We start from the raw sequence: 26,591 nt of genomic DNA, 5'->3' as shown, positions 1-26,591 counted from the left end.
ATTTGCTGATGAACATTAACACGGACACATTTGCCATGATTCCTACTAGTATTCCCTTCTTTGTGAATTGGGAGATGGTGTAGGTGCTGCTGACTGGACACATCACTTCTGTTGTTAATCCATGCTTGTTTGTTACTCATTTAATGCTACACTAAAGTTCAGCAGTCCAGTAAAGAACAAAATAAGTTCTCCAACTTTTTAATATAAAATTAAGTTGTTTTTCTCAATATTCTTACCTTTACTGTCTCTGTTGTGCTTCTGATTAACTTTCTTTTTGATTCATTTCCAACAAGAACTAATTTTGGTACAAGCCTATAAGTAAAGGGTTTGGAGATGCTAACATATTTCTGGTGTGGGAGTAGAGAGATCTCAGGCTATAGAGAAGTAGCAATTTTTTTTCCATCAATTTTTTATCTAATGAGAACCCACATTGTATTTAGATCATGGTTCTTAATCTACAAGATGAAGCACACAAGGCAAAGATGTGCAGCAGTCCAAAGGACCAGAGCTCCCTTCCTACAGTTCAAGGACCAGAGCTCCTGAAAACTGGGGAATGAAGTTCTTCTTTCTAATTGTTGTCAATTAGGTGAAAGGGGAAATGTTCTTGAAAGATCATGAGGGATTAGATGTACAAATGTTGAAATGAGAAAAGTTGAGCACTAATATGCTTCAGAAAAATGTTCAAAATTTCTTTCTTTCTTTCTTTTTTTGAGTTCATTTTAACTATACTTGATAGTGGGATTCATTGTGTCAAACTCATACACACACATAGCATTTGATCAATCTCCTATCTCAATAAATTCCCCTTTCTTGTCCTCCATTGACAAAGTTCCATCACACTGTGTGGTCATGGTCTGTAAGTAGTGTCAACAGAACTATCCATTTCTTTCCACAAAGCAAAGTAAATGTAGTGATGGGCTAGGGATAAAGCTCAGATAGTAGAGAGCTTGCCTTGCATGAACAGGACCCTGGGTTCAATCCTCAGCATACCCCACCAAAAGAGAAAGTAAATATACTGAGAGTCTCTGCAACATATCAGGTCACAAACTTTGGAAGATACTAGGTAGCAAGGTTCTGCTTATCATCTCTAAAACACCTTGTGTAATCCTCCCAGAGAGGCATGCAACTTAACTTCTTAAATAGTTGATGAACTTAGATGCAAGCCTCCATAGAGTAGGTAGGCAGCATGTTACTCATATTCTAGCAAACCCTAGATTACATGGGAATGGATGATGCAAAAATTAAACTCTGAGGTACATGTATATGGCACCAATTTTGTTAAGTGTCATTTTTATGTGTCTTAGAAAATATTTGCCACAAGATTTTTGTGTACCTTAGACAACAGAACAAATTTCATTTTCTTTCTCTTTAATATTTTAAAGAAAATAATTAAAATCCTAACCACCAATGGCCTTTCACAGCACATGGAAAATGAAACAAGCCTGCGTAGGAATGGACAATACAATTAAGGCCCTTGGCAACACATCTACAGCTTCTGCAGAAACCATGTGGTCAGTCCTTAGAAACCAAGGGGGCTTATATTCTCTAGGGTTTCAGTAGTTTTCAAAGATTCTGATTGTTCTTGGATGCAGGCCAAATGCAGGTAGGGCAGGAATTTCAGGGGGAAACTTATCTTCAGTGGTTGCTTTTATTTGGCTAATACAAGACAAAAATCCTTATGAAGATACCTTATTGGCTGAATGCATTGACATGTTTACTCCCATAACAAAAGCACAGAGAAAGAATAACCTCTGTATATTGCCCACATGAATCTAGAAATTCTCCCATCTGCTCCTGGTTCTTCCTATTCTGTCTGTTGACATCATTTTCAGGCTAGGAGAAGACTGCACAGCACAGAAGCACAATATCCACATAAGGAAGAAGAGCTACCTATTTTTAAAATAACCTTTTAGAACAGAGAGATACTTATACATAAACCCCCAGTAGGACTCTTCTCAAATGTCATTCACTGGGACTGGGTCATAGCCCTTTTCCTGTGACCATATGCTAATGCCAAAGGAATTAACATGAAAGAACCAAGGAAGAGTCTGGAGAAAATGGATGTTGAGAAGACAAAAACTTAGTCCTTGAAATCATAATGAAAAAGAAAGAATTTTTGTTCTTTTAAGATTTAATGTTTTTAGTATTCCTTAGGCTTTGATCTGCTTGGGAAACTTAAAATCTTATCCTAAGTTTTATTTTAGACCAAATGAGAATGGGTTGGAAACTCAGTTTTAAGTGAATGGTTCTATGTAAACAGAAGCAGAGTGACTAGTTGTCATTAGAAATGTGTTTCTTATACAGAGTTGGTACAAGGACAGACCAATAGGGGAAGATGACAGGTGACAGCACAAAAAGACTGGGCAGGATGCAAATCTCCCAAGTTATCTCAGCTGTTTATTCACGGGGTGCAGGAATGAAATGGCACCTGTGGACTCACATTCCTGGTGGAAAATGAGCCAATGAACAAAGAAACAGACTGGTTCATATAGGTTACTTTGGGGGTGGTGTAGTGAACATATCAATTTCCATGAGTACTCAGGAATTTGAAGTTTGGTTGAAGGTCTTTGGGCAATGTCTGGAGAGAATTTACTTTGGAGGTAATTAAGGCCTCCTAGAGACTGTTTCTTTTAAGGGTCATAACACACCTCCTCCCTGTCTGCAGCTGGCACCTGGAAAACACTTGTCTTGGTATATGAAGGTCATCAGTGCATGACCTTCATTTTTACTTCTTTTTATCAGTCCTTATCATCTTGGGAATTTCTCATTTTTCATAACAATTAACAGGCCTCACCCAGCAGTAGGTCTGTTACAGGAGGTATAGAGGACTCTGAACAACTTCACTTACCCTATTAATTAATGCAACATGAATACTTCAGCTTGTATGGGAACTTAACAGAGAAAGGAGAGAAACTCAATGACTTCAACTCTGGTGGATCAGGAATTTGATGCCTGAAGATGTAGTGCAAGTCACAGGGCTAGAGAACTTCCAAGCATGGAATGACTAAAATTAAATTTCATCTGTTACCTCAAGCATAATCTACCTATGAGTAGAATTTTTAGGACTTGAAAATGCCAAAGAACTGGAAGCTTCAGTTATTTACATGAAGAATGACAGGTGACATCTACATATCTTGGGCAGAAACTAAATGAATGAAATGAATGAGTGTACTAAGAAGTGGGTAAGTTAACAGAGTCAAGATGATAGCAGCCTTAGAGGATCACATTTTTGGAGACATGCTTTCCACTTGGTATCTGAGATGGAAATTTAGCTCCTGGCCTAGTGATATAGATATTAATGTCTCTATCAAAAAGCAGAAAGCTTTCAGATAAACAGCCTAGTCCTTCATTTTCCTTTAAAACATAAATATGATATCAATATTCCTAATAAAATGGTTAAGAAAGTAAGCATTAGTTGTCTCCAATTTGTGATCTGCATCAATTTTCTCTAATTTTAATCCAAGTTTCATTGAGTTTTTGGTTTTTGTATCTGTAAAATTCTAACCTAGCACTTTTCCACATTACAATGTTGAACACTTTATGCAACATAGATCTTGTTATTGATCTGATGAATGTTACTACATGGTTGTCACTAGGGGTAATAATCCTTCATAAATTTAATATTTATTTACTGTTGGATATTAAGGTTTCTGACAGAGAATTTCCATATTTTTGATAATAAGAAAAGAGTTCACTGATATCTGACTTTTCTCCAGCAAAGGCAACATATAACACCTGTCCTTACCATTTCAGGTAAACTGTGACAAGACCCATTTTGTATTTTGTTTTTCTATATTCCCAATTAGATATTGAAATCCCAAGGGAGGAGCCTTCTGTTGTCCACGTGGAGCCCCCTGTAAACAGTTGACTGATCATCATGGATGTGCATAGCAGGCCACCCTCAGTGGATCAGACAATATGGGAAGAGGGTTTCTTAGTGGAAGCAGAAACTGGTGACCAGAGAGAACCCAAGGACTTTGCTCTAATATTTGAGATGATAGATCCTTATCCTAATACTTGTCAAACATTGCCAAATTTGCAATGGTCTCAAATAAGTATAGTTGCTTAGGAAAAAATAGGTTTGGCCTTCTGTCTTACCTGAATGTATGAATGCAAATATGTGTATGTAATATAGGGATAACTCTTTCACTGCTATGGGACAGAAGTAATGAGACACCTGAGGAATTTTCAGGATACAGTTTTATTTTAACTTCTGTGATACAGGTGCTAGGTGTTGAGTCTGATAGTACTTTTAAAATATTTTTCTAGTTGTAGATGAACACAATGCATTTATTTTATTTATTCATCTTTATATGGTGCTGAGGATTGAACCCAGTGCCTCACATGTGCTAGGTAAGTGCATTACGACTGAGCCACAACCCCAGCACCAAATCTGGCAATTCCTTATGCTTCTATTTAGTGGGGTGGTAACATGTCAGTGAGTGGGCACAGAACAGTTACTCTTCATCCCATATGTTTAGGCTAGATAGAAGTTTTACAGTTTTTTTGTCAAGGCACCAGAGATAATACCTTTGCATAGTAACAAGCTCTTTTTGAGGTAGACTCTATCACACAGTTTCTCTGCTAACCTAATGTTTACAAAAGAGGAAGATTCAAACCAAAGTGTCCTCTGTAGAAAAACTGATCATATTTTGTTGATGCTCTTTCTAAAATCTTGATGATGGGAAGCATAATTATGGGAGATTTTTTGGAGAATCTTTATTATGGCAAGGATTTTGGCTATGGATACCTGGTCTGCTTCATTCCTCCTTTTGATGATGATAATTATTTAATCCTTTAAATCAATGAGTATTATCATCCTGTTGGCCTAAACCCTTATGAGATGTCATAATTTTAGTTGTTAACTTTCTTTTAACTGCTGCTTCTACAGTAGACCCAATATTTCTAATATAAAAAGGAACTGATCATGAAAGCATTAAACAGCATAATAAATACTATGCCAAATAATGTTTTAAACTTACCACGAATAAAAAACCATAGGGAGTCAAACAGTGTAGCAGTTCAATAAGTAATAATTTCCATTATAACTTGTAATGAATAATCCAGTTTAGCATATAAACTAGAGTTGTATAGCACCAACTGTCATCTTGTGTACAGCTAGGAGGATAAGAAGTAGCAATAATCCTCTGGGGTGGCCAGTCATCTTTACCCCAAGTTTGTTGACCTCCTAGATCAAGTCCACTCGCAATGTACACTGTTTTTTACTAGGCCCCAGATCCTCACACAAGGGAATCCCTACATCTTTTCTAGTTGATCTTCCATTGTGCCTTGATCTGTCAGCCACCTAGTGGTTGAAGCAGGTCTTGTTTCCTCATCCTTCAGCTGCCAGCAGGTTATTCATCTTCTGAAGAGAATAGAGCAGGACTGTTATCCTTCTGATTCTCAAGCTTCCCAGTGTTTCCTTCATCTCTGCAGTAGGATTAAGTGGTAGAGAGGGTATCTGGAGGGAACTCCTAGACCACGACTGTGGGCTTGAGCCTGATGTTATGAATCTTGGGACCTGACTCTGGAACTTTTACTGAAGTTGGGGTTAGATAAAATAACAGTGAAAAGATTTCTCCAAAGAAGATTCAAGGGCTGAATATTTCATTCTTTGACTCATACTGAATCTCCAGGCCTGAAGTAGTAAGTATATGTAGTCAAACTTACTGGCAATTTTTCTTTTACTCATTGGTTATGTGTCTGTAAGGTTTTCCCTAAATCTTGAAACTGTTGTCTTAATATTACTTCTCTTATTTTCTTAGAATCTTCCTGTAAATGCCTGATAAGTAGGAGAGGTCTCTTACATATTATCTCATATAGAGACAATCTGATTCTCTTAGTAGGAACAAATCTAGTCCTGAACAGTGCAATAGGGAGAATTTTCTCAAAAGGTAGGTGAGTTTCCTGACAGTTTACCCTATTGAGCCATTAAAGTTCAATATATATTTTTCACTTTAGCAGATCTCTGTGGCCTATAGGCAGTGTTTAATTTCCATCTGATAAATTGTTGGTCAATAATTTTATTGACTCTGCCACAAAAGCTGGCCCTCTGTCTGAGCTGTTGGTTGTTAGACTGTGAAATCTGGGAATAATTTCCTGAAGGATTATCCTGGCTACCTCTTTAGACTTTTCAGTATAGGTTGGGAAGGCATTGACACAACCAGAATAAGAGTACAAAAAAAAACTGAAGATATTTATAGGTTTGTGAGTATGGGAATTCATTAAATTTACTTCCATTTCCTCAAAAGGTGTTTCTGCTGTATTTGGGATTTCTGGTGGAAGCCTTGGCACTGGCATTGTTTGCAGTGGGCACAAATTTTGCACTGTTCACAGGTCACCCAGGAAATTCTTGAGAGCAAGGGGACATAGAAATGAAGAGTCAGAGCAGTCTCAAGCTGTTCAGTAAATGTGAAATCGCCTGTGGAATTGTCTAATGAAGTCAGGGGCTAGAGTCCCAGGGATGACTTCCCAGACATCAGAAAATCTCCACCATCCACCTGGGAGTTAGATTATTTTTTTTCAGTCTTATACCAATTACTTTCTTGCTGTGAATATTTTGGTTCCCATTCTGTTAGAAGATTAGGGAGAAGAGTGGCATTTAATACAGACTACACCTGAGTGCTTTGTTAATTCCTGCAAGCTGAGAACTTTGCTTCTATGTAGGGCTGCTCTTTGCTTGCCCTTCCCAACCATAGTATGGACCAGCAATACATAACCACACCATTTTTGAGTTCCCATACTGTATCTATAAGGTTAAGAATTTCCGGTTCATATTTTATTCCTTTTCCTCCTGAGTTAATTAGGCCCATTTTTTTATGAGTCCCTGTGATATCAAAGAGTGGTGAGGGCATATTTATGGGTCTCTATAAATGTTGACACAGATTTCTACTGCCAATTGGGCTTGTTTTCTCAGAGCAATAAGTTCTATCTGTTCTGCTGAAGTTTCCTGAGACAGAGGCTTTGTCTCAATAGTGGGGTCTGGAGTGACCACTGTATACCCAGAAAGATGTATTCTGTCTTTTATGAAACTGCTTTAATATATGAAGTTCCTCAAATCAGGATCTATCACCACATGTCCTGGATGGGTGAGGGGAAGAATTTCAATCAGAGGGATGATCCACCTACAATTTAATCACTAATAAACTTTTTTAATAGAAAAAAACACAGAAGACAATTATCTTTTGAATCTGGGTGCATGATGTATTGAGCCATGCTACAATCTGGCTGTGACCAAGACTGGAGTCGGGACTTGGTTTATTTATATTGGTACAGATTAAAGGGGGACCAGTAGGAGCTTCTTTCATGTGAAACAGGATGAATTGGAGTTAAGGAAGTAATTTTTCTCTAGCAGTTCATGTGACACATCTATTCATCTAGGACATGCAAATTTCAGTATTGAACCACTCTGCACAGAAACCACATATTTTGGGCCATGTGAAATGATCTCTGATGACTGCCAGTTCCTGAAAGCCAGGTTTCTGGGTCTGATGGATGGATCAATCCTGGTTTTATTTGGTAGTCATGAATGGCTTCCCACAAGGATGCTTGATGGGCTGGTTTTCTGGTCTGGACTACTGGAGAACTCTTCACCCATAACCTTAATGCACTTGTGATTACTCTGTTGTGTCCTGGTGGGCAGCAGGGTTGCTGGGTTTAGGGTCCAGATGATTTTAATGTTTACATATGACTCTTCACACAACATACCCTGGTACCCGACAATCCTCACATTAGTCAGCCAATATTGTCCTTTGTACTCCAACAGTGCCAGAACAGAGTATTAGATTCTGTCCCATAGCCTCCAATACCAGAACATCTGTGGCAGCATGGGCCCATAACAAGGGGGTCAGAATTGAATCACAGAGTCCAGTTGTGTATAATGATAGACCAACAGATGGTGCCATGTTCCCAACATAAGCATCAGCCCTTAAAGCAAAATCTCTTTCTTTTTTGAGAAATATAATAATAATGAAATTGACAATTATTGCATGTTCTACAAAATTGGGATGATGATTTGAAAGTTTATTTGTTAAATAATAAAAGACTAATCAAACACACTCTTTACAATTTTAACATTTTCATAATATGTCTTTTTCCATGAAATCAAAATGAATGGGATCCTGGGCCCTCCCACCTTCTACTGATTGTAGCCCTGAATTTCTTAGCTATGAAGGCACTTGGAGTAGGGCTGAACCCTAGTTGTGCCCTTTATATCACTCTGCCTAACAATGTAACCAAATCCTGTCAGGGGTCTTCACAGTTGCTCTCTGCATATTTCATTCAATCTTGCACAGGAAAAAAAGTTTAAATTCAAACTTCAGGAAACCAGTCTCTTGTGACTGAATTAAGTGATCAGAGGATGATAATGGTATCTGAAATTTGTTCCATTCTAGTGAACTTAGCTCATTCCAGCTCAGAGGTTTATCTGTCAATATAACATACATGAATGATGACCAACAATTCCCACATATTCTTGTTAGGTCCCAGTTTAACTTATCAGAATGTAATATTATACATTAATTTATATTTCCTGCTGTTGAGAACAAATGAAAAATTCTACTCAGCCAAGGACATGCATTTTCTTTGAGATGCTAAAGGCTACCTCACAGTTGAAAGGAAGTATTCCCCATTATTTATTCTGTGCTTCTCTTCTCCAGTACATTTTGCTACACATGTTTCTGAACATTTCCTTCTTGGAAGGATCAAAGATTTTCTGAACTATAGAATTAAAGAGAGAAATGACACTCGGTTTTTCTATCAAGTTACTAAATAGACTGAAATGTGGTGGGGGTGCAGTTCCCAGAATACTCAATAAGTGACCACACCTTCAGTTGCTGATGTAGAGCCATGTCTGACCATTGTCTGTCCTGTCCACAGATTAGCTCTAGCCCAAAGAAACAGAGAAACACATGACACCCAGAGTCCATAGGAAGCATGGAACTTGACAACCCACATTGAATTCCATTCTTCCTTTATGTACTTACTTTTGAACCCTCAACACAACATGTTGCTCTGACATCTTGAAGTTTATAGGTGTCAAAGCACAGTGTAGAAAGGAAGTGACCATCACTGAGTTCCACATACACATGTTTGGAATCCATTCCTGTCACTCCTCAATTTAAACAGGTTCCACTTCTTCTTCTGCCTTCACAGAGCAATAAATGAATTTCACAACCCTATCTCTTTCTCTAATGGTTAACCAGTTCTACTTACTGTCTAATATTTAGACAATATCCTATAGGAGGAGCGAGATTAAAGGAATAGTCCCCATGTGACATGGGAACTGATACAAGTTCATGTAGTCTCATATGAGAAGATTTTGAAGTGAATTAATATACAGTGGTAAACAGTGGTATTTTAAAATAAATTTTCTGTTTACAATTACCAAGATTTACTGTAAGTGATCAGTCAATTACTGATCAATTATTAGACTAAAAACCTCACATAAATGCTGTTTTGTATTTTTTCCTAAGGAGAACTTTGGTATTTATTTATTTATTATTTATTTATTCATTCATTCATTCATTTATTTTTTGGGGTTTTGATGAAGCTATTTTTTTCAGAATTCATTATTGGAAATGATGAACTATCACACAGTATACACACAAACAGAAAGAAAGTTTTTAAAAAGGAATATGGACCATTTTTTTTTTAAATCTCAGAAAAATAATTAAATGTTACAAGGAAAAGAAGTTAGCCTTTTAAATTTTCTCACTGAAAAAATATTTTCCATAATTTGACTACTGAGTCCCACAAAGATGCAGTCCTGTCAAGAGTCCAATAAAATATCTCACTGTGACATTCTACTCAGTGGAAGACAAATGATTACTGCCACAGGAAGTCATTTTGCAATATGCAACCAGAAACAAAAAGATTATTAAAGCCTTCACCTGTTAGATAACATTGAGAAAATGATCAATAAGTAAGATGCGAAATTAAGATATTTTATACTACTTATGTCCTTGTTAAACATTATTCATGAAAGATTTAAAAACCAGAAAAATCTAAAATTATTATGAATTTTGGAATAGTTGTATAAACACGATGCACTGGTGAAAAGGAATATTTGAAGCAATTAAAAGCCAAACATGAATGTTTATCAATGAAGAATTATTACATGGAGTAATAAAGATTTTTACATAAGTTAAAAATGAAGAGAGCCAGCTGGCACACCCTACTATTCCCAGTGGCTCAGGATGCTGAGGCAGGATAATCATGAGTTCAAAGTCAGTCTCAGGAGTTAGTGAGGTGCTAAGTAACTCAGTGAGACCAGGTCTCAAACTAAAATAACAAAAAAGGCCAAGGGATATGTCTCAGTGGTTAAGTGCCCCTAAGTTCATTCTCTGTTACCAAAAAATAAGTAAGAAAAATAAATATATTATAATCAAATATGTAATATGTTCACAAAGATGCATGATTAAAAGGAAATACTATAGATATAAGTAATGATTCTTTGTGCATAGTGAGTCTAGGTTTTGTCTCCATTTGTTTTAACACCTAGACTTTTTTGTCACTTTCATAATTCCGAAAAATGAAGACATACATAAATGGAAAAACTCTGCCCCTTACAGATTTTATTTCACTGTAGTTTTGATTGTGTTCAGATGAATACCCTTCTGAACAAATGTTATTTAAAACAATAAAATACTTTACCACACACACACAAGCTCACACAGTGTATTTAAAAGAACTGTTGAGCACATTACAAATCTTGACCCTCACAATAAGAATCAAATGACAACTGAAAAAAAATTATTCTTTATAACTATTTATTTTCTGAATTTATTTATTTACTGAATCTTCTAATTTTGATTTGTAATGAAAATGTTCATTGCTGATGAGTGTGCAATCCTGTGAAACATGTGCTCAACAACCTGCCATGACTTGCTGATTAGTGAAACATAAATGACTGACATCTGTAGGAACATATTTCACAAGACACTGTGGAAGACACAGGGTTTTTCTGGAAAGTGGGAATCTGAGTGCTTGCTAAATTTTCCATGTTTTCAGTCTCCCACAATTAATGTTTCACTTTTCTGCCTATCCATTACCATGAATTACAAACTTGCATTATGGTATCTCTTGACTTTAAATGGATTGTATTTGCTGGACATTTCACCATCTCTCCTCTCTTGTGATCAAACCATTCATTTGCATTGATCCTGAGCTCCATTTGGTCTACTTGGACATGGTACCTTGTACCCAAGTCTCTCCCTGAATGTCCTGGACACAGAGCCAGAACACCCTTGCTCCACATCCACCAGCTCACTAGTGAGCAACCTCACCAACCTTCCATGCTGAACTGCTTCTTTATGGAGTCCTGAGGTTTATTGAGAACTTGAAATTCAATTTAAATTACAGAAGATGTGTTAAGGATCAGATTACAACAAACGTAAAATGTTAAGCCTACATATAAATATTTCTGTTACACACAGAGTTTATAATAACCCATAAAATTTATTTGATCTTCAAATGAAAATTCTAAGGAGAAATTTGGTGTGTAAAATATATCCAAAGAGTCCTTCACTGAGAAATTTTACCATATAGTGGAATGAATCACCATGCTCTTAAATCTGAGAGTTAATGAAGTAGGCCATGTACCCCACATAAAAGACCCTGCCACAACTAAGCTTTTACAAAGACACTCCCCATAATTATGCTTCTTTTCATCGAGATTTTACAAAGAATATCAAAAAATTTCAGCAGAATTTCTGCCGAGGACTTTGTGCTTTGAATCTTCCTCTTTCTTGTAAGTGCCTGGTTTGCATTCAAAAGGTATAAAAGATCCTGTCTCAAAGAGAACTTCCTACTATGCAAAAGATACTATCTCTGATTGCTTGGTAAAAACTAGTAAATGCTTTGTCTAGCCTAAGAATATGAGACAAAGAATAAATGTTACATACACACCCACTGACAGGTAACAACACCACTGAGTATAAAATTTAAAGAATCTCCATACTTGATATCCAGAGATTTTTAGGTATTATCCTCTCTGGACTGCTGCAGCTACAATAAACCTGCTTCCAGAAAATTCCTCAGTGTCCAGCCTCATCCTTCCTACATCATTTAGCACCCCAGATGAAACAGTTGGGGTGAAGGCAGCTATTCAGCCTCTCTTGTCTCAGCACTAGCTTCACTGGGATGTTGAAGGACAACTCTTCTCCATGGTGCACCACAGGCAACTCTTTGCCTGTAGGTGAGGTGACTTACTTGAAGTCCTGGAGTGGCTGCCTATAGCACAACAGAACCCACCAATTGCAGAAACCAGGAGTAGAGTACTTGAGGCACTGCCAAAATAATCATGAAGGACCTGGGCCCATCAGTTGCATCCCAACTGCCTTCCCTTTTGAGGACTAAGCAGGTAGAAAAGAGGCTTGATCACCTTTCAGGGTCCCTGAGTAGTGTCCAGAGGAATTGAGCATAAAAGGACCCAGGGAGTCATTTTAGTAGTATTTGTTCAGGGTCAGTGAAGCAGAGGAGAAACTGTGATTTCTTCTTTGGTTTTGGAATTTGGGGACTTGGGGTGATATAGAAAATTTGCTCTGCCCATGTCTATGTGAAATCATGTGAATGAGATGGGGAGTGAAAGTGTTTATACCTAAACCAAGGGAAGAAGAGAATGTGAAGTCCCTTTCTGTGATTCCAAGGTACTTCACACAGTCTAAGGTGGAATCCACCAACCAACATATAGGGGGAAGCTCCTGGTTGGAGGCTTACATTGACCCACAAGGTTGAGAGGACCCCAAGTCTCCGAGAGGGAAATGGCCAGAGAAGGATGAAGCAAATCTTTTCCTAAATGTGTGACACTGATTCATGGAGCAATGTGGGAGGCACACAAAGTAAACTGAATCCTTCAATTTTATGCTAAAAAACTTTATGAAAAATTTTTATACCAACTGTGGAGTAAAACTCTTCTACAAGTTATATCCTCTCTATAAATTAGAATGGCCAACCTTTGGAGTGGGCAGGCCACCAGAAGGATCTTTAGACAATGGTGTCATTGCTGATGATTTTTTTAATAATTTTCTGAACCCCTGGACACCCAGAGCAATTACCTTATATCGATTACTGGCAAGAGATAACACAGAAATGGTCCCCTTGGTTGACAGCCTTTCTGGAAGACAGTCCAAGTTGATGTAGCTCAGATTACAGTGGCCCCTGTGACTGAACAAATGGACACTGAGCAGAAAAAAAAAAAAAAAAAAAAAAAAAAAACTGGCAATAAAAGACAGAAATAAAGTCAATATTTCCCCGTGAGCCAGAAGTGAACCCATTACCTTACATGCCCCTCTACCTGAACTTGCCAAGACCATTGAGACCACAGGCTGTCCCCACAGACCCCTCAACCCAAGAGGCAACAGATGCATGACCTCAGCACCTTTAAAATGGCTAGAGGAACATACTCTGGATGAACAAAGCAACATTCCAGCCTATGCCCAGACCCAATTTCCAGACACAAAATTAGATATGGTCCTAGCAAAGAAAAAGGTGTTTATCAGAAAAAAAGATAAAAGGAGGTTTTAATTAGTAGCATAAGAAAGGGGCGAAAAGAACACAAAATTGAACAAAGTATGACAAGCACTCCCAATGATTGAAAAAGCCACAGCCATTTCTCTGAATGACTATGCAAAAAGCAAACCCAAGGATAAAGAAGAGCTCCTTGCAGTTGCCATCACTGCAAACTCAGAAGTCACCCAAAGGTGAGTCCCACTAAGACAAAGTCAAAACAAATATCAAAATTGGAGCCAAATGCAAGACCAAAAAGAGGTCTGGATGAAAGGACCGCCTAATCGAGGGGACAAAGCTGAGACGAATCCAATGTGCCTACTGTCATCAGGAGGGCCACTGAAAGAGAAAATGACCCCAACTGAAGGTCAGCAGATCTAGACCAGGCTGCCACAAGGCTTCAAAAACTTACCAACCATCTTTAACATGGCACTGACTTCTGATTTGAGAGCCTTTCCTCCACTTGATATGGATGCTGGCCTCTAATGTGGATTCATATTGTTCCAATATATAGATAGATCTATCTCAGGCCTGAGCAACCTAAGAAGACGGCAAGAAATGGACACATCGGATTCTCACTTTCCTTATGAAACTAACTATGGCATCTCAAGAAGTAAAGCCCACATCTTTCAAGAAAAAAGACAAGTAATTACTTTCTATCTGAGACAGAGACAAGGGCAACTGGACCCCAAGAATAAACAAGCAGTCTACTCAATTCCAGTCCCTTCTACCCTGCCAGGTTTCAGAGTTGCTGTGTCCTGCTGGATTCTGCTGCATATATGGATACCTAACTTCTCAGTCATGGCCAAACACCTCCATAAGGCAAAAAAAGAGAGACTCTAAAATGGGGATCAACACAACAAAAGACTTTAATGTGGTACAGATTTTCTCCCACTCTGTAGGCTCTTTCTTCACATTTTTGATCGTTTCTTCTGCTGAGAAAAAAAATCCCATTTATTGAATCTTGGTTTAACTCTTGGCACTTTAGAGGTTTTGTTTGGGAAGTCAGGTCCTAGGCTGACATGGTGAAGATTTGGGCCTACTTTTCTTCTAGCAGTAACAGGGTCTCTGTTCTGATGCCTAAGTCTTTGACCAACAATGATTTGAGCTCAATGCAGGGTGAGAGATAAGGGTTTAATTTAATTTTGTTACATATGGCTGTTCATTTTTCCTAGCACCATTTGATGTATAAGTATCTTTCTCCAGTGAATGTTTTTGGCACCTTTGTCCAGTACGAGATACCTGTATTTATGTGGGTTTGTCTCTGTGTTTTCTATTCTCTACCTTGGGTCTACATATCTCATTTGGTGCCAGTGCCATGCTGTTTTTATTACTATAACTCTGTAGTATGGTTTGAGGTCTGGTATTGTGATGCCTCCTGCTTCTCTTTTCTTGCTAAGGATTGCTTTGTCTATTCTGGTTCTCTTGTTTTCAAAATGAATTTCATGATTTCTTTCTCTAGTTTTATGAAAAACATCAGTGGGATTTTAATAGGAATTGCATTCAATTTGTATAATTCTTTTGGCAGTATGGCTATTTTGAGTATATTAATTGTGCCTATCCAGGAGCACGGGACGTCTTTCTATCTTCTAAGGTGTTAAGGTGTCCTACAATTCCTTTTTTTTTTTTTTTTGTGTTCTGTGGTTTTCATTTTAGAGGTCTTTTATCACTTTTGTTAGATTGATTCCCATGTATTTTACTTTAATTTTTGTACTGATTGTAAATGCAATAATGTTCTTTATTTCTTTTTCATGGTATTCATTTCTGGTGTATAGGAAAGTGATTTATGGGTATTGATTTTTTATCCCACTACTTTGCTGAATTCATTTATTAATTCCAGAAGATTTTTGGTGGATTTTTTAGATCTTCCAAATATAGAATTATATTATTTGCAAATAGTGATAATTGAAGTTCTACTTTATCTATTTGCATACTTTTAATTTCTTTCTTCTAATTGCTCTGGCTAAAGCTTAAAGGATGATATTGAATAAAGTGGTGAAAGAGGGCATCCTTGTCTTGTTCCAGTTTTTAGAGGGAATGCTTTCAATATTTCTCCCTCTAGATAACGTTGGCCTTGGATTTCATGACTTTTATGATGTTGAGGTGTGTTCCCACTCTTCCTAGTTTTCCTAGTATTTCAAACATGAAGAATTTCTGTATTTTGTCAAATTCTTTTACTGAATCTGTTAAGATGATCATATAATTCTTGTCTGTAAGTCTATTGATATAATGAATTATGATTATTGATTTCCATATGTTGAATCGACCCTGAATCCCTGCGATGAACTCTACTTGATTGTGTTGCACTATCTTTTGTATATGTTTTTGTATGCAATTTGCCAGAAATTCACTGAGAATTTTTGCATCTATGTTCATCACAGATATTGGTCTGGATCCGTCTTTCCTTGATGTATTTTTGTGGTTTTTTTTCATTGTGGTATTAGCCTCCTAGAATGAGTTTGGAAGGGTTTCCCTCTTATTCTGTTTCATAGAATAATTTAAGGAGTATTATTAATTTTTCCTTGAAGGTCTACTAGAACTCGACTGAGAATCCATCTGGTCCTGGGCTCTTGTTAATTGGTAAGCATTTCATAGTGTTTTCTATTTCATTACTTGAACTAATTCTATTTATATTGTGTATGAACGCATGATTCATTTTACATAGGTCATATGGCTCTAGAAATCCGTCAATGTCTTCAATGTTTTCTATTTTATTGGAGTATAAATTTTCATATTTTTTTCTGATTATCTCCTGTATTTCATTTGTGTCTGTTGTGATATTTTGTTTTTCATCACATGTTTTAGTACTTTGGGTTTCTCTATTTTCTCATTGTTAGTGTCAATAGGAGTTTATCAATTTTATTGATTTTTTTTTCAAAGAACAAATTTTTTTGTCAATTTTTCTTTTGTTCAATTTAATTGATTTTAGCTCTGGTTTTAACTATTTCCTGTCTTCTGTTGTTTTTGTTTTTGATTTGTTCTTCTTTTTTTAGGACTTTGAGATGTAATGTTACTTCATTTATTTGTTCACTTTTTATTCTTTTAATATATGAGCTCAATGCAATGAACTTTCCTCTAGTACCACCACCTTCACAGTGTCACAGATACTTTGGTTTGTTGTATTGGTATTCTCATTTACCTCTAAGTATTTTTTTCATTTCATCTTTGATTTCTTCTTCTATCCATTCATCACTAAATAGTGCATTATTTATTCTCCATGGGTTGGAGTAGCTTCTATTTTTTATTTTATTGTTGATTTGTAATTTCAGTCCATTATGATTTGATAGATTGCAAGGCAATTATCTCCATTTTTTTTGTATTTACTAGCATTTAATTTGTGGTTTAAGATATAGTCTATTCTGGAGAAGGATCCATGTGCTGCTGAGGTAAAAGTTTATTCACTTGTCCTTGGATAGAACATTCTATTTATGTCCACTATGTCTAAATTATTTATCATATTATTTTGTCCTATAGTTTCTTTATTTAGTTTTGTTTAGAAGATCTGTCCAGTAGTGAGAGAGCTGTGTTAGTCACCCAGTGTTATCTTTCTGTGGCCTACTTTTTTCTTGAAATTGAGTAGGGTTATTTTTTACATACATAAATGTTGCATTGTTTGGAATATAAATATTTAGAATCTTTGTGCCTTGCTGCTGTATAATTACCTTCAGTAGAATGAAATTTCTTTCTTTGTCCTTCCTGGTTAACTTTGGCATGAAGATCACTTTATCTGATATGAGGATGTAAACCCCTGCTTATTTACACAATCCATATGGGTGATATGTTTTTTTCCATCCTTTCATCTTCAGTCTGTGGATGTCTCTTGGAGTCAGCATATTGTTGTTTTTTTGTTTGTTTGTTTTTTAAATCCAATCTGTATGTTTATGTCATTGATGAGTTTATTCCATTAATATTCAAGATTATTTCTGAAATATGACTCATATTCCCAGTCACTTTGATTTATTTCTGGCTTTTGAATTGATTTAGTTTGTCTTTTGATTATTCCTTTAGTGTAGTTTCTACCTTTGCCCGTTTATACTACTTTTTTCACTTCATCCTCATGGAACATTTTGTTAAGAATGTTCCATAATGCAGGCTTTCTAATTGTGAACTCTGCTAAGTTTTGTTTATCATGGAAGGTATTATTTCATATTCAGATCTGAAACAATTTTTGTGGATACAAAATTCTTGGTTGACATCCATTATCCTTCAGAGCTAGAAAAACGTTGTTCCTTGACTTCCTAGTCTTGAGTATCTTTCTGAGTGGAGAAATCAGTTCAGATTTAAATTGCTTCTCTCCTATACATAATTTGCCTTTTCTTTCTGTCACAGCCTTTAAGATTTAATCCTTATTCTGTGTTTTAGCCATATACTTACAATGTGTCTTGGTGGGAGTTTGCTGTAATTTCTACGCTGAGGGTCCTAGAAGCCTTCTGTGTTTGATTTTCCATTTCATTCTTTAGGTATGAGAAATTTTCTGATACTATATGTTTGAAAATATTGTGCATTCCTTTAACGAGCTCTTTTGTCATTTCGTGATAGGGTTCCATGTAACAGAACTCTCTTGTACTTATATTGACACAGTTGTTTGTAGAAATGATTCTTCAAAACTCCTTTCCTCACAGGCCATGGAGAAGTATAGGAATGTAGGATTGGCCAAGCTCACTGGGGCCTCCTATTTTAACTGCAGGCAGCTGTAGAGAATCCTGAATAAACCAGGACTCAGGTATAAGCCTGTCTGCAATCAGGTGAGACCCCTGAGTGTCAACAGTATCTCTTATTCATTTCCTTGTGTCTGCACAACTTCCAGGTGTCCATTTCACCACCAGCACATCTGCCTTTGTTCAACAAAAGATTCTAAGATCAGAGCCACTGTGTTGGAGGATTGTGAGGAGTCTAAGTTGTATCTCTGGAGGGTGAATCCTTAGTGACAATGGGGGGAAGATCTTAATGCCCAGTTTATGGAGGACTCTGGTGATGTAAAGTTGACCAAGGAGGAGAGTGGTTGTTCATCTGACTTCACGGACAAGGTGAGCATGTCCTTGAGCAATGATGGACTAAAGACTGGATGGATGAATGTCCTAAAAGTGAATCATGTGTAGGAAAGCAGGCCATCCCCAAGATTGGGCAGTTAGCCCAAAAATAGTGAAAAAAGGGTAAGATCAGTGGTCAGAGTATGTGTGAGGTTGGGTGCCTGAGTCCATGTGTTCTCTTTTAACACCTTTCTGGACCCAGAAGAACAGTAAACAGGAAGGGTAAATCAGAGCTTAAAAGTTAAACGACTGTGAGGAAGTTACAGGTGTATGCTTGTAGTGATGGTGAATGTAATCCACATTCAGGCACCTTTAACTGATTATGCAATTGGTCTTGTGTCTGAGTTCTTCTCACATAGTTTATTCTATGGTTTCTGATATGATACCTGTTGCATAATTCCATCTGTTCTGTGCATGATTCTGTGATTTAACTTACTTTATGATAATTTTCAGTTATGGAGAAATTGGCTTCTTGTTGGAACACAGCTTATCAAACTAATGAATTAATATACATTGATTGAGCTCTAACAATTTCTAATACAAATGTTAAAAATTGAAAATATTTTTAGTATTAATTTTACACCAAATTTTTAACATGGAATTTTCAAACATGCATAAAACAATGAGAGAATGATACAGGCCATCCATATTTCTCACCCTGTATTTAGAGTGGTTGAATTTTACGATCACTGTGATATGTTTATTTATGAGGTTATATCTGCATACCTATGTGTAATATTTTACTAAATCTTTTTAAAGTTAATTGTAGCCTAGACTATTCACTTTTAGAGATCTAAGGGATATCTCCCAGGAATGAAGATGATCTCTCACATAGCACATTTCCATTACTAATTATAAAGTTATTAGTAAGTTTCTTACATCATGTAAATCTAATCTGTATTCAAATTGATATTGCTTTTCTGAAATATCATTTACAGTTTTTCCTACCTTCCAGATTGCCACTCAGGTTCACATGTTGCTTTTGGTCATTACAAACATAATGTTTACCTAATGCTTTTCCACATAATATTGAAACAGCATTTTGTTTGTTTTCCCCAAAACTGTCTTATTATATCAGTTAACTTGGTTTACATCCCAATTTTCAGTCAGTTAGGAGTGTAACTTGAATTTCTACTTGCAGACCAAGCACCTGAGGAGAATCTAAGGTAGCCAAAGTGATCCTCAGTTACTGGTTTTTGCATCACACTAGAAAAATTTCAGATATGTTGCTCAGAATTACAGGAATGAGTTTATTAGAAAGAATAAGAAATGGAAAAACATGTATACCCCTAATGAGAGAGTGAATCTTCAGAGAGAAGAGAGAGATATCAGGTCCACCTTACCTTCCAGTTTTGTTGGGAGTATCATGGAAGTTGTGAGAGACCTGTCCAGGTTTACCTCTTGAGTGTTGACAGATAGTAGGATTGCATTTGATTTCCAAATCTTCATTCTGCATTTTCTTGTCTCTCAAAGGGAAGATTTTCAAGTCCATGTCACTTTTGTGCACCCTGACTGATTGTAATTGGAACTTGTTCTTACAGATTATGTTAGGGGAATTATTCTAAGCTCCCTGTGTTCTGGAATTCAGTTTAAATGTTTTAAGAACAAATTTACCCAAATGTCACCTGTAGAGCACCTACCAAATGTATTTCAAAATGTCCTCATGAGTTTTTGACCAAATTCTTGATTTATGAAACAATTTGAGTTTCATTTTGAAATCTTTTTTAAAAAAATTCAGCTTCTTTTACTTCATATTTTATTATCATATTAGCATTTGCATTTAGTAGACTACAAGACCTTCTCTCTTCCTCACTGCAGGTAGAATGTCATGTTTATCAATACCAGAGGAAAATGCTGGACATCTGCAAATTAAAATAATCTGTTCTGGTTACTTATAGTGCTCTTGGATCTCAAGGAGAGAACATGACAGAATTTACCTAAAATTCCATTGTTGGTGAACTATTTAGATTCAGATTTCAGAAAATCAGTCCAACTGACCCTGGGAGAGAGGAGAATTTCATTTCTGAGAAAAATTTCAGAAGATACTGATGTTGCTGTTTCAGGGATCTTCATTTGGAGATCCCTACGTAGAGTGGTCCAAACAGGCCTGAGTCTTTTTTGCAAGTGGGTTCAGGGCAACTTGCCTGTAATCCCTGTCACTCAGAATGCTAAGGGAGGAAGACTGCAAACTTGAGGTTACCCTCAGAAACATAGTGAGATCTTGTCTCAAAGTAAGAATGGAAAGGATTAGGTGTATGGCTCTGTGGTAGAATGCCTTTGGATTCAACCCTCAGTAAGCTACACCTCTCAGTAAAGAGAAATAAATAAAAGCCTCCTAACTTAGTGGACCTTAGGACTTTCACATCTGCCTTTCCTCTCAGGTTGATCAGAGCTCCCCAGTTCTCTTGAATGATTCAGTTCTTGGTACCATGGAAAAAAAGCACAAGGAATCCCCAGCCCTGATTACCCTCTACATTCTGGTACAGAGAAGGCTGTCAGCATTGGGGATCTTACACAGAATCTATCACATGGGTGCTTCTTTGAATCATATAAGGACATAGTTGTGCCATGTCAATATCTCCAGCATGTCCTCTGCATCTAAGATTTCAGGTGCTTACGAAGTGTGTTATTTTACTACACAATGGGAAAGGCAGTTTAGCTAGATAGAATTAGAATTGCATCAGCACAGATATTTGCTTTTCATCATTGCTAGACATGTATTGTGTAATCCTGTTCAAGTGAGATCTTATAATTTTTTCTTATTTTCTGAAATAAAAATTCACATTGGGTGATTTTTAATCTACAAATTATTATTTTATTTTACATTTCCCCAAATCCTAAATATATAAAAATATTTACATATTTCTTCTCTTTGAAGTTTTTCAATTGTCAACTCTCAGTTTATGAATTGTCATATAAATGATTTGCTTATCTTTTCATTTTCAAGTAGGAGAACTTTCTTTCAATCATTTCTTAGAGCAGTGGCATAAAAAGACCACTCACAATATTGAGGATAATACGAAGAATATTTTTTTCATTTCATGATTATTTGGTTTGACTGTTTCCAGGGCTCAACCTGAACTCACTGAATGTCTTCCAACTTCACTGATTTCTCATGTATTTTAATGAACTCTCATATGCATCTGCAGAACAGTGTGATCCCTGTGCTTCAGGCCTGCTTGCTCTGTTGTCTGGGTGTCTGAGCTTCCCTCCATAGAACTTTACAAGCATCAGTATGACCCAGGTTTGAGCTAAACACATACCACTGTCACCATCTACTGAATTGATCCTTGCAGAGCCTTCCGGTCCCTAGACTCAGAATGGGCATATCACTGTTTCTGCCAAGTTCTAATGGCCAATGCACATTATGGACTATGTAAGACAATGGAGGTTTGGAAATAGACACTCTCTCTTAGAGAAATGAGCTCAAATTCACATAGGAAGGAGTTTGGATTATGAGAGATGTGAATTACTGTGGGAGCATTATGCAAATAATTTACCACATTATTTTGGAAGTTTTTTTTTTTTTCTTTATTTCCTTTATGGTGCTGGGGATTTAACCCAGGCTTTGTGGTTGTCAGGCAAGCACTCAACCAACTGAGGTGTACCCCAGGCCCTGACCACCTCATTTTGAATATGCTTTATCAGATGCAGATGAATTTGGTGAAATAAGTTCTCACAGAATTCTACTTCTGCTTCCATCCTCCTTTTGGTATGTATTTCTTGTCTTATTTGTTATCTTCATACCTTGACTCCATGGTTGATTAATCTCACGGTTTTTCTTACATTGAGAACTCAACAATTATCTATTACATTACTTTACAAATGTGTTACTTTCTTTTATTTGAAAGCTAATTCAAGTGTACTTTTTTAGCATTATAAAAATAAGGATGAATATGCACCACATAAACTTTGAAATCACTAGCTAAACTTCCTAGGAACAGAAACTACATTTCTGACTACTCTACTTTCAATGATTATCTTATTTGCTCTTTCCCACAGTCTTAATGATTGATAATTAGACTTTCTGTCCAAATCACAAAGTATTTCCTTACTTCTTCACTTATTTAAAAATATCTTGACTATTATAGATTGATCTATTACAAAGAATTTAGAATTAGCATATCAATTTCTCCCCATATTTTCATTGTTTGCTTGAGATTGCATTGTAACTCTCACCAAACTTGGTAAGAACTACTTTGAAATACTAAATATTCCAATCCATGATTGTGATATGTGTTTCCAATATTTAGTTAGTTATATTGCATAAAATTCTATCAGGAAATTTTCATTTCATCTTCAAAATTAAGCTTCATCTGAAGCTAGGTAGAGTATCCTTGACTAGCATCAATTTTATTTGAATTGTTATCTATGATTTTATGACCTCCTAGCTGAGAAATCAACTCAGATATGGATTTGTATTTCTCTAAACATGACCTGTCATTTTTCTCTGGCAGCCTTTAATATGCTCTTCTTATTCTGTATGTTATACATTTTTATAATAATGTGGCTTGGTTTGGGTCTGTTTTAATTTTGTATATTTGGGGGTGTCATAAACATCCTGTATCAAATTTCTATTTTTATTCTGTAGGTTTGGGATATTTTGTGGTATTATTTCATTGAAAAATTGTGCAGTCCATTGTTTTGTGTCTCAGAGTCTTTATATCAATTAATTTATATTTGAATTTTTCACATTTTCTCATGTATCTTAGAAATTCTGTTCATGGCAATTTACATATTTTCTCCAATGCCTAGTTTATTTTTAAATCATGTATTTTGTCTTCATAGTTTGAAACTATGTTCTCTCTGGGATCTCATTTGTTGGTGCTTGGTGCTTCCCACTGTATTTTTTTATTTTGTTTATTTGTTCATTCATTTTGAGGATTTCTACTTGATTTATTTTTTTTTAAGATTCTCTTTCTCTATATTTCACTTCTTGTATTTCCTCCCTAGTTGCACTCCTTACATCATCCTTAAACTGGCAGATCAAATTCACTATGCACATTAAAACTCCTTCTCTGACATTTCTTCCACCATGTTGTTGATGGATTCTGTTATTGGAATATTTTGATATGTTTGGGGAAATTTATTATCTTGCTTTTTCAATTTGTTTGTGTGTTTACCTATCTAATGGTATGATATGAGGAAGTAGATTATCTACTATGAAGTCTTATATTATTCCAGAAAGTTTCCAGTACTTAATTCTGGGGGAGATAAAGAATAACAAGAAGCAATCAAAAATATACAGCATTCACCCAAACACTTTTTGTCATGATATCTACAGTGTTGTCACAATAAAAATAAATGATAGGCACAGGTTTGTTACAACAAATCATTTAGTTTGTGAAATCGTTTACAATTTCAATAATGGACAGGGAGAGAACAGAGTTGATGCATGATGTGAGGAGTAAGAGGAAAGAGGAGAAAAGGTAGAAGTAAAAAATAAAGGAAGTGTGAAAGAGAGCAACAGACATATACTATTAGAAGACTAAGGGTCAGAAAGTGTCAATGGAAACAAACAAGTGAGAATAAAGGTAAAAATTTAAATAATTAATAATACAAATTAAAACAACAAAATGCTAAACTGAAATATACATATAAAACTTCTTAGTCTGCCCAAAATTCATCTATTAAAAATAATTTGTTTCAAAATGTTATAAATGAGAAAAGAATAACAACTATGAATATGTGTAATTGTCCAAGAAACAGTAATGTACCTTTGAGCAGAGTAAGAAAAGGAAAAAACAAAAGGAAAGAAAGAAAAGATCTTAATGAAAAGTTAAAGAACTCTGTCTGTTGGTGTTCAAAAATTCTCAGCTTCATTTCTCAGCAGTTAAGTTGTGTTGTTTGGATAATGATACTTGTTCCACTCTGATGGTGGTGTTGCTAGGGTTAGACAGGAAATCCAAGAGGCCCAACTCTTTGAGGCAGAGTTTAGGCTTAGGTAGTTTCAAAGAAGCTGTTGTATTGAGTCAATCTGTTCCCTGGGCTCCACTCATTTTGTGAAGGATTCATTTCTTAATGCAATAGGTCTACTGGTTCCTAGACTTGGATTCAGCCTCCAAACTCCATCTCTCCAGTCCCACACTTTTGAATTCCCCATAAGGTCAGTGTCTCCCTGTGGTCACAGAAGAACCAGATTTCAGGGCTAAAGGACAGCTATGAGGGATTTCATAACCATTTGTCTCCTCTGTTAAACCTCTCTCTACATTTGATTTTTCAAGGCCACTTAGGCATACGCTAAGTTGTCCATGTGTGTTTTCTAGGTCTGTATTTTTGGCCACGTTTGGGTTTACCAGGAATCAGTTCCTTCAGCTGCTGGCTCCATGCACCACTGCTGCAAAATGGTTCTTCATCTGTCCTCCACCAATCACCATGAGAGATGAGGATTGCTTCCCACACAAGGATATTGTGCAGGGAAGCATTTAGCTTAGTGAGGCAGTGTTTTTATCTCTAAACTCTCCTTACCCAGACATTCCTCAGTTCTCTTACAAATGTGGCTTCATTCATTTCTCTTATATCTCCTCTGTGCTAATGGAGGGACCACTACAGTTTTCGTCCAACTATAGCAATGTCTGTGATTACTTCCTTATTATTATATTTTATTACATTCATCTAATATTAGATGGTTTATCTTTTCATTTTCAAGTAGGAGAACTTTTTGAACCATTATGTAGAGTAGATATAAAACAAACCACTCTTAATATTGAGAACTTTTGTTTCTCTCATGATTCTTTGGTTTGAATCTGCTTTGGTTTGGTCCAAACTCTGTGAATGTCTTCCAGCTACACTGACTTCTCATGCATTTGTGAGGAACCCTCCTATGCATGTGGAGAGCAGTGCAGTTCTTCTGCTTCAGTCCTGCTTGCTCTTTTATCTGAGGTCCCCTCCATAGAGCTTTACAACCACCAATTGATGACACAGGTTTGAGCTCATCACATACCACTGTCCCCAGCTATTAGATGGATCTTTGCAGAACCTTCTCATGCCTCTGCTCAGAATTGGCACATCCCTGTTTCTGCTAAGTTCTAATGGCCAATGCACATTTTAGACCATGCAAGACTTTGGAGGTGTGGAAATAGATACCTTGTTTTTGTGAAAGACACTGAAAAATTTACATAGGAAAGAATTCGGATACTGGGAGTTGTGAAATATTGGGGGAGCATGTTTGTATACAGTTGACTACATTTATATGTTCTGGAAATTTTTTCCAGATTCAGATGTATTAATTGAACTATACCCTCCAAATTCTACTTGTGCTTCTGTTCTCCTTTTGGTATATTTTCATGAACAAAGGGCCTTCTTTCATTGTTGCCATCATGCCTTCTCTTTGTGATTGATGTGTCTCATGTTTCTTTTTATACTGCAAACTCAGCAATAATCCTTACATTATTTTATAAAAGAGTTATAGTTTTATTCCAAATTTAATTCAACTGCAGTTTTTTAGAATTATGGAAAATATTGATCTAAATACACACATAATTTTAAATCACTAACTAAACTTCCCAAGAACAGAAACTACATTTCTGGCTTATTTTCTGTCATCAGTTGTCTTCTTTGCTCTTTCCTATAGTCTTAATTATGGTGGAAAATCACACTTTGTGCCCTACATCACAAAGCACTTCCCTATTTCTTCACTCATTTAAAAATATCTTGGCTATTGTAGATTGATCTATTACAAAGAAGTTTGAATCATTTTATCAATCTCTCCTCAGATTGTCATTGTTTGCTTGGTATTGCATTGGAACTCTCACCAAACTAAGAGAGAAACTACTTTGAAATATTAAAGATTCCAAACCATGATTGTGATATGAGTTTCCAATATTTAGATAGTCTTTTACCATATTGCAGTTAACTTCTAATGGAAGATTTTTATTTCATCCTCATATGCAAAGCTTAATTTTGCTGGGTAGTGTATTCTTGGTTGGCATTCATTTTCTGTCAGAGTCTGATATCTATGATTTTATGATCTCCTAGCTTTGAGAGTCTGGGCTAAGAATTCAGCTCAGATCTGGATTTGTGTTTCTCTAATCATTTGTTCTCATTTTTCTCTGG

The 26,591-nt window shown here is 36.2% G+C and overlaps 1 protein-coding gene across 4 annotated transcripts in view; it reads left to right on the top strand.

Annotated features, from left to right (window-relative positions):
- LOC306642105 (aldo-keto reductase family 1 member C4-like) overlaps nt 1–26,591 on the top strand; it is a 324,928-nt gene that overhangs the window by 239,276 nt on the left and 59,061 nt on the right. For all 4 annotated transcript variants that reach the window (XM_079107563.1, XM_079107564.1, XM_079107565.1 and 1 more), the window contains exon 7: nt 20,918–21,016. In XM_079107563.1, coding sequence (XP_078963689.1) covers nt 20,918–21,016 — 99 coding nt within the window. The remainder of the gene's footprint in view (nt 1–20,917; nt 21,017–26,591) is intronic.

This window comes from Sciurus vulgaris (assembly GCF_902686455.1).
Source record: "Sciurus vulgaris genome assembly, chromosome: 12".
Lineage (NCBI taxonomy): Eukaryota > Metazoa > Chordata > Mammalia > Rodentia > Sciuridae > Sciurus > Sciurus vulgaris.
Note: the sequence above shows the minus strand (reverse complement) of the source record. Positions and strands in the feature narration are given on the sequence as shown.